Here is an 8,589-nt window from a genome sequence, read left to right as displayed (position 1 = left end):
ACACCGCCGCACTGGGAGGCCTGAGCTCCCTACGTGTCCTCGGCTCCCTCGGCCGGTCCAGGCTCCGCCCCCGGCCCTCCCTGCGCCTGGCCGGTGCGCTGGGAGGTCAGAGGAGCGGGCACTGCCCACCCTCCGGATGTATAAGCGTCCGGGCCAGAGGCGGGCGGTGTACGCGGGTTGCGCGTGACGCTGGGACTCCCAGGCTGGGCTGCCGCAGCCTGGGCGGTGTCCCTCCGCTTGGGGTCCCCCCGGCCACAGCAGTGAGCCAATCGAAGGGGGCCCGGGGCATTCGCTGGCCGGGGTACTGTCCTGCTTCGCAGAGGCCGTGCTGGAGCCTGAACTGCCCTCTCCTCACCCAGGTGCAGGGGCAGCCAGGGAGGAGGAGGAGGCAGGAGGGGCTGAGGGCAGGGGTAGGGGCTGGGCTGGGCCCAGGCGGCCCCTGGTGTTTCCTCCGTGCTCCACTGCCTCTGGCTGGGGCTGAGTGCTCCCGGTATAACCCCCTTCCCCCGGGGCTGTGGAGGCTGACGGACAGAACCTGGCCTTCCTGGGAGCGGCGGGATGTCCCAGGGGCCCTGGCCATGGAGGGCCCCGGGAGCAGAGGCCAGGGGCGAGGAACTTGAAAAGCAGAAGGGCCCCATGCTCTCTGGGCGCCCCGCCCGGCCGGGCCCCTCGGCTGCCACTGGTCGGGATCGGGGGTCGTGACGCCATAATCCCCTGGGTCTGGGCTGAGGGCTGTGAGTGGCACCGCAGGCTCCCGCCCCCGGTTCCCGTGGGCTGGGCCGGCCTCGGTGCGGCTGGGTGCGCGCAGTCGGAGGCGGCGCCGGCCAGGCCGCCGGGCGCCTATGGACGCGCGCAGCCCGCTGTCTCCCCGGGCCAGCGCGTTCAGCATCGCCTCTCTGGTTGCAGCAGAGGCCGCGGAGCGCACCGCCCGCCTGGGCCCCGGGGCCTCCCACCGGGCGGCGAAGCTTCACCGGCTGCTGGGATCCCCGGCCGGGATGCACTTCAGCACCGTCACCAGGGACATGGAAGGTGAGCCTTCCCGCAGCGTCTACACCGCTGCCCGCCCTCCAGATCCTCTGCCTCCGCTGCCCCAGAGAGGGTTGGCGGGGCCGGGGCACCGCGTGGGTGTGAGGGGAGCTCTGGCAGGGTGGGCTCCAGGCTTCTAGCTTCAGCTCTGGGGCAGAGAAAAGGGCGGGCATCCTGCCCACGGCTTGTGCACCCTCCAGCCTGGGGACCCAGCTCCAGAGACCTGCACAAAGCTAGACACAGGCCCAGCAGAGGTGAGTGGAGGCGGGGAAGGACAGGAGAGGAGGACCAGAGAAGGGGGCAGAGGGAGAAGCCCTCAGCTGGGGGAAGTGGGATGAAAGCTCAAGGAAGGAGGGGAAAAGGAGAAAGAGAGGCAGCCAGGAGGAGAAATTGAGGGGGGGGGGGAGGGAAAGAAAGAAAACACAGAAAACCCGAAAGGAGGGTAGGGAAAAAGAGAAAGGAGAAAAAGAAATAGAGGGCAAGAACAAAAAGAAGCAAGGGAAAGAAATTTTCAGAAAGTCATTTAAAAAAGGAAAAGTTAGAGAAAAACTTGTCTTCATTTTGTTTCAAAAAGGGGAGGAAAAACAATGAATAACAAAGAAGGATATACAAAAACCAGAGGGGAAAGGCAGACGGAAAAAGAAAAAGGGGGATGAAAAATAAAGCGGAAAGAAAAAGACATAACAGGAAAACGAGGAAGAGGCAGAAAAGCCAACAGAAATAGAGAGAAACGAAAGAGATAGTGGGAGAAGGGAAGACGGCTAGGAGGGAAATTCTAAATGATCAAGACAAAGGTAAAAAATAAAATAAATAAATACACTGGAAAGAGAGCCTGGACAGACCGAGAAGGGAGAAGTGCAACGCGGGAGGGCGGCAGAGCAAGGGGCGGCGGCGGGCGGGCGGGCGGCCGGCGCTCTGGGGAGCCGGTCCGGGCGGTCGGGGGGCCCGGGCCGAGCAGCCGCGGCGGGCGGGCGGGCGGGCTGGGGGCCGGGGAGGGGGAAGGGGCGGAGGAGGGGCGCGGGGAGGGGAGGAGGGAGGGGAAGGAGGCATTGTCTCGGCGGGGGTGGGGTGGGGAGCGCGGGGCGGGGCGGGGCGGGGCGCCTCTCGGGGCCGGCCCGCGGTGTGGGGCGGCGCGGCCCCGGGCGCGGCGCGGCGCCCGCCACTCGGCCCGGGGCGCGGGGGAGCGCTCACCTCGGCGGCGGCGGCGGGGTCGGCGGCCCGCGGGTCATGATCTCCGCCGTGTCCAGCCCGTGGCTCACGCAGCTCTCGCACTTCTGCGACGTTGCAGCCTTCACGGCCAGCAGCCTGAGCAGCCTGGGGGCCGCCGGGGGCTTCCCGGGCGCCGCGTCGCCGGGCGCGGACCCCTACGGCCCGCGCGAGCCGCCGCCGCCGCGCTACGACCCGTGCGCCGCCGCCGCCGCCCCGGGCGCCCCGGCCGCCGCCGCCGCCGCCGCACGCCTACCCGTTCGCGCCGGCCGCCGGGGCCGCTAGCAGCGCCGCCGCCGAGCCCGAGGGCCCCGGGGCCAGCTGCGCGGCCGCCGCCAAGGCGCCGGTGAAGAAGAACGCCAAGGTGGCCAGCGTGAGCGTGCAGCTCGAGATGAAGGCTCTGTGGGACGAGTTCAACCAGCTGGGCACCGAGATGATCGTCACCAAGGCCGGCAGGTCAGGGCGCCCTTCTCCCCGCCGCGACCCTCCCCACGTGGCGCCGGGCTCGGGGGCAGCGGGGCTTTGGCCCGATCCGCGGGAGCGAGACCGAGACAGGGAAGCGGGGTGGGGGGCGCGGCCTGGCCACCTGCGGGCTCCTCTGCGCGCGGGGCCAGCTCCCCGCTCCCCGGGACCCGGCTCTAGCGACGGCCGCCTGGCGCGCCAGGCCAGGCCGGAGGGGACTGCTCGGTTGGCCGGGAAGGCGGATAGAAACCCTGCGGAGGACCGGCCGCCCCGACCAGCAGCAGCCCCAGAACCGGACCGGCTCTGAGTACACACCGAGCCTGGGAGGGAAGGCAGCCGCCGGTGAGGGGCCTTGCCACCAGCCGGCTCCAGCTCGGGCTCCCTCCGGGTGGTGGATCCCACCTCCGAGAAAACTCGGACTTTGGTTCTTTAGTTCGGTCTATCCCGGCGAAAGAGCAGCAGCTGGGCAATTGTCGGGAACGTTTTAGGGGGGAATTAGGACTCTTAAAACAGCGTGTCCTGTTCCGTGGAGCTTTGCTACCCGGTTGTCTTAGGCCTGAATTCCGGGTGATTGTGGGGCCTGGCTCTGCCGCCGGGGCCTCGTCCTCCAATTGGCCTGTATTTGCTGTAAGGGCCCCGAGAGAAGAAGGGGAACAAGTTTTTCGATGCAACGGATTTGACCAACAGACAAAGGCGAGTGCCGGGCTGTGTCTAATGTACACACAGAGACACCGGCTCCGAGTCCGCCCGGCCAAAGGGAGCTCAGGGCCTGTTTGCAGAGCCTTCTGGTGGTTTCTGTTTCCTCGCTGGGGCCGTCCTCCCTGGGTAGCCTGGGGCCCACGCTCAGCTCCAGCTCAGCGGGTCTGCTCCAGGCTGTCTGTGCTGTCCTGGGCACCCCTCTCCCCCAGGCCTGTGCCCCAGCCTCTGATCCAGGCCAGCCCAACCCAGCAAGGGTCTTGGCACCCGCTAGGCTTCACCCCAGCAGTCAGCATGCACCCTCCAGCCTGCAGAGGTGGTAGTGGTGGTGGTGGCAGGCCAGTCCAGGAGGGCCAGCTCAGTGTCATCTGTTTTCTGCCCACCGCCTGCAGGGAGTGAGGGGAAGCCGTAGGAAGGGCAGGAGCTACACCTAGCGCTGTGCTTCAGGGCCCCACGGCGGGCAGGGCCGGCCCATAGCCAGCGGCCCATCCTGGAGTGGCACAATGCCCTCTCATGAGCCTGATCTGGTTATTAAGTTGGAGCCCCGGGGGAGGGAGAGTTAGAGACCATGAGGGCACAAGCCAGGTCTGCCCGAGTAGCTGTGCCTTAGGGTCATGGTGGCAGTCGGGGGAGCGGGAACTTGTAGGTAGGGAGACTCCAGCCCTGGGCGGGCGGGAGGCAGGGCCTGAGGGATGGGTCACAGCAGAGGCTGCGGGCTCCAGGGCCTAGGCCTTCCTGCAGGATCTGGGAACAGCCAAGGCCCAGGCGGGCGAAAGTGCAACCAGGACTCCTTGGAATCTCACAGAAAAAATACCCCGGTTTCACTTTGTCTGAGCCGGGAGCTTAGACCGAGCTGGGGTGGCTCTGCTGAGGGCCGGGGCTGGATCATGTGGCTGGGGTGTTGCCGGCGGAGGCTAGCTCGGCGATTGCTAGGCTGGGTCCGTGCAGGCGAGGGTGACAGAAGCGATTGGCCAGGGCCCCAGGGTTGAGCTGGCCGTTTTCATGCTTTAAAAACGGGGGCAAATCTTACCCCCTCACTGGGCAGGGGCCTGGTCGGGCTAGAGCCGCTGAGCGAGCGAGCGAGGGGAGCTGAGATGGAGGGACCGTCCCCCACAGCACACTCTGCAGTCACGGAGGCAGCCCTTCCCTGGCTGGTCAAGGTGGAGCGATCCTGTCCCTCTCAGTCTAAGGTGACCTGCCTCCCGCCGTCCTGTCCCCAGGCGCATGTTCCCCACCTTCCAAGTGAAGCTGTTCGGCATGGACCCCATGGCCGACTACATGCTCCTCATGGACTTTGTGCCCGTGGACGACAAGCGCTACCGGTGAGCGCCCAGCGGGACCCGGGAGGGAGGGTGCCCTGGGCAGCCACGCTCCCCGCACGACGACATTGGCAATGCGGTGGCCAGAGAGGCATCTGTGCCAGCATCCCCACCAGCTTTTGTGTCCCGTTCCCTTCCCACTCTGGGGGACCCCAGACTCTCCAACATCCCGCCCCCCAGAAGGCTCTCCAGAACCCCACTTAGGAGGTCACACAGGCTGGTCACCTCCCCACCAGCTTCAGGCCCACCACAGCGAGCGCCCCTGCAGGGGAGACCCCAACACACAGCCCTCCTTCGTCCTGTCTCCTCCCAGGAGGTGCACACCTTGTCCCCTTCCCCCACCCCCAGGGAATGCTGCCCTCCCCCCCCCCCCACACACACACACAAGCAGGGCAGGAAAGGAGGGGTGACTGGGAGAGATTATGCAGGGCGGGCCTTAGCTGCCCAGACAATTAACAGCAATTAATAAAGAGAACGCGGTTTGCCCCGTGCCCCAGGCAGCCTTCGTGGCCAGACCCAGGCGCCCGCGGAGCAGGCGACACGGGAGGCCAGCAGCAGGGAAGGCCAGAGCAGGCAGACCCGTGTGCAGCGAAATGTGGCACCGGGCGCTCAGCCTCCCTCCGCCCTCCCCCCATCCCCCCTCCTGGGGGCGGATTCCCGCTGTCCTGTGTGTTGGGACTGGAGGGAGTTTTCTGTTTTCTCTACGAGTCCCCTCGGAGGAGAAGCTTTCCCAGCCTGCGTGCGGCAGCCAAAGCTCCCCCGATGGGGGAAACGCATCAGAGGCGCTTTCGGGGTTCCCCCAGCTGGCCCCCCCTCAGGACGTGACCCGTGCTCTGGTGCTGTCCCAGGTACGCCTTCCACAGCTCCTCCTGGCTGGTGGCGGGGAAGGCAGACCCCGCCACGCCCGGCCGAGTGCACTACCACCCGGACTCGCCCGCCAAGGGCGCCCAGTGGATGAAGCAGATCGTGTCCTTCGACAAGCTCAAGCTGACCAACAACCTGCTGGACGACAACGGCCACGTGAGCGGCCCCCTGCCCCCGGCTGGCCACCACGGGGGCCCCACCCCTGCAGGCCCTCCCTCCGTGCTCCCTGCACGCAGAGGGCAGAGCTTGGGAGGCTGGGGTGTGGGTGAGGGACAGGCTGCAGAGGGCAGCCCCTCTGGGCAGGGGCTCCCAGGATCTGGGGGACCTCAGGCCTGGGAGAGGGGGCACCATCTTTTGTTGATTTTTAACCGGAAAAGAGGGTGCCGGCTGGCCGTGGGGGTCGGTGCAAGGAGGCTTTTTGGAGTCCAGGCTGGCGATGAGTTAAGGAAAGAGAATCTAAGCCTCGATCTTTTGCCGCTCGGAGGAGCATTTTTTTCCCCTTGTGGCCCCACCCCGTTGGTCACAGTGTCCCCCTGGGTCCCCCCCAGGCCAGGCCTCGTGTCGGGAGATAAGGGTTTTGCCCGAGTTCTCCGTTCGCTGCCTGTGAAGATCTCGGCCGCTTCCCTAGCTCCGGCCTCGCCACCTTGTCTTCCAGATTATTCTCAACTCCATGCACAGATACCAGCCCCGCTTCCACGTGGTGTACGTGGACCCGCGCAAGGACAGCGAGAAGTACGCCGAGGAGAACTTCAAGACCTTCGTGTTCGAGGAGACGCGCTTCACGGCCGTCACCGCCTACCAGAACCACAGGGTGAGTGCGGCCTGCGGGGACAGGGTGAGGTTTGTCAGCCCCTGCCCGGGTTCAGGACCGGAAGGTTTGGACCTGCAAATGATGGGGGTGGGGGCCGTGGAACGAAACCAGCTCGCAGCCCCACCCCCAAGGGCCTCCCGCCGCCCCCTCCCCTCTGCCGCAGGACGCCCCGGCCTCCTATCAGGTTGACCTTTCAAGCAGCAACTGTCAATGTGGCCTGAAAGTTTGTTTTCCAAACCATTCCGGAAACTCCCCGTCAGGGGCCAGATCTGAGGTTTACCCAGATTCCTAGGGCGCCGCTTCACTCTGCTCTTCTCCCCTGCGGGGAGGGGGTGGAGGGGACCGCATTCCCATCTCAGCCAGGGTGTAGGGGTCTCCATCCCAACCGCTTGGGGTCCCCCAGAGGCAAAGGGGCTCCTTCCCGAGGAGAAGCGAGGCTCGCTCCGCAGACACACATCCCGCCGCAGGAGAGAGGCACAACCTCCGTGGGGGAGGGGCGGCTGCGGGCCGCTCAGTCCGCGGAGGGGAGGGGAGAGGAGCCCTCTCGGGAGCAGCCCCCCTCCATGCTCCCCAACGCTCCCCAAGTCCCCGCGGGGGTCCCCCGGCTCCCTGCACGCAGGGCTCCTCCAGCGCGTGCTCAGTGCGTGCCCTCGGTCCCCGCAGATCACGCAGCTCAAGATCGCCAGCAACCCCTTCGCCAAAGGCTTCCGAGACTGCGACCCTGAAGACTGGTGAGTGTCCCCGAGGAGCCAGCGAGCGCCCCCGGACGCCGCCGCGCCGGCAACGGAGCATCTCCCCCCCCCCCGACCCACCGCCTGCCTCCTTCCCTCCCTCCCGCAGGCCCCGCAACCACCGGCCCGGCGCGCTGCCGCTCATGACCGCCTTCGCGCGCTCGCGGAACCCGGTGGCCTCCCCCGGGCAGCCCAACGGCGCGGACAAAGGTAGGGCCGGGGTCGTGGGATCCGGGCCGCGGCCCCGCGCGCGCTCCGCCCCCGGGAGGCGGCTGCGCCCGGCCCTGCCCGCGCCTCCGGGGCGCTCGCGGCCTCCCCGCCGCTTGCACAACGGCCGCGGCGGCGGCGGCGGCGGGCAAGCGCGCACTCGCCCGCCCGGCCCGACGGCGAAGCCTCGCCCGGCCGCCCGCGGAGGGGCGCGGGCTCCTGGGGAGGGCCGGGGGCTCGGGCTGGTTCGGAGAGAAGTGGAGGTGACGGGGGGGGGGGTGCCCTAGCGCCTCCTCCTGCCGGCGGGTCCCCTCTGCGCTCCGGCCCCCCACGCTCACCCGCCGGCTCTCCTCGCAGACGCGGCCGAAGCCCGGCGGGAGTTCGAGCGCGAGGCGGGCGGGCCGGCCGTGCTCGGGGACCCGGCGCCCCCGCCGCCGCCGCTGCTGGCGCGCGTGCTGAGCCCCGCGCTGCCCGGGGCCGGCGGCGCCGGGGGCCTCGTCCCGCTGCCCGGCGCGCCCGGAGGCCGGCCCAGCCCCCCGCACCCCGAGCTGCGCCTGGAGGCGCCCGGCGCGTCCGAGCCGCTGCACCACCACCCCTACAAGTACCCGGCCGCCGCCGCCGCCTACGACCACTACCTCGGGGCCAAGAGCCGGCCGGCGCCCTACCCGCTGCCCGGCCTGCGCGGCCACGGCTACCACGCGCACCCGCACCCGCACCACCACGCGGTGAGCCCCGCGGCCGCCGCCGCCGCCGCCGCCGCCGCTGCCGCCGCCGCCGCCGCCAACATGTACTCGGCCGCCGGGGCCGCGCCGCCGGGCTCCTACGACTACTGCCCCCGGTAACGCGGCCGCCCCCGCGGCCCGGCAGCCCCGAGGCCGGCCGGGAGCGCGCCCCGGCCCCGGGCCTCCGCGGGGACCCCTCTCCAGCCTCGCAGCCCCGGGGCCCTCCGCCCCCCGCCCCGGCGCTGTGGGAAGAAGACCTGGCTCCCGGGCCGGGCGCCCCCGCGGCCCCCCGCTCCCCGCCTCCGCCTCCCCAGCCCGGGGGCCGCGGGGGCGCCGCCAGTGCCAAAGCGCCGGCCGCGGAAGGAAGTGGTATTTATTGTTCTCCGCGCGGCCCGGCGCCCCGGCCCGGCCCGCCGCTGCCGCGTAGACACGGCCCGGGAGCCCTGTCCGTCTGTGGGCGGTGTAGATACGTGTAGATATGTGTAGATACTGTAGATATCGCGCCTTCAGCGACTTGATGATAAACGGTTTCGCCTCTTTTGGAA

General features: G+C 69.0%; 1 protein-coding gene across 1 annotated transcript; it reads left to right on the top strand.

The window, feature by feature from the left end:
- Positions 1-406: 406 nt before the first annotated feature.
- On the top strand, positions 407-8,589 carry TBX1 (T-box transcription factor 1). The gene is given in 9 exon segments (XM_036449439.2): positions 407-1,029; positions 2,315-2,463; positions 2,465-2,688; positions 4,611-4,712; positions 5,558-5,729; positions 6,229-6,384; positions 7,048-7,115; positions 7,225-7,325; positions 7,680-8,589. Coding segments are annotated over 9 exon segments (1,644 nt in total). The 5' UTR covers positions 407-842; the 3' UTR covers positions 8,165-8,589.

Source organism: Pipistrellus kuhlii, unplaced genomic scaffold (assembly GCF_014108245.1).
Source record: "Pipistrellus kuhlii isolate mPipKuh1 unplaced genomic scaffold, mPipKuh1.p scaffold_m20_p_20, whole genome shotgun sequence".
Classification (NCBI taxonomy): Eukaryota; Metazoa; Chordata; class Mammalia; order Chiroptera; family Vespertilionidae; genus Pipistrellus; species Pipistrellus kuhlii.
Note: the sequence above shows the minus strand (reverse complement) of the source record. Positions and strands in the feature narration are given on the sequence as shown.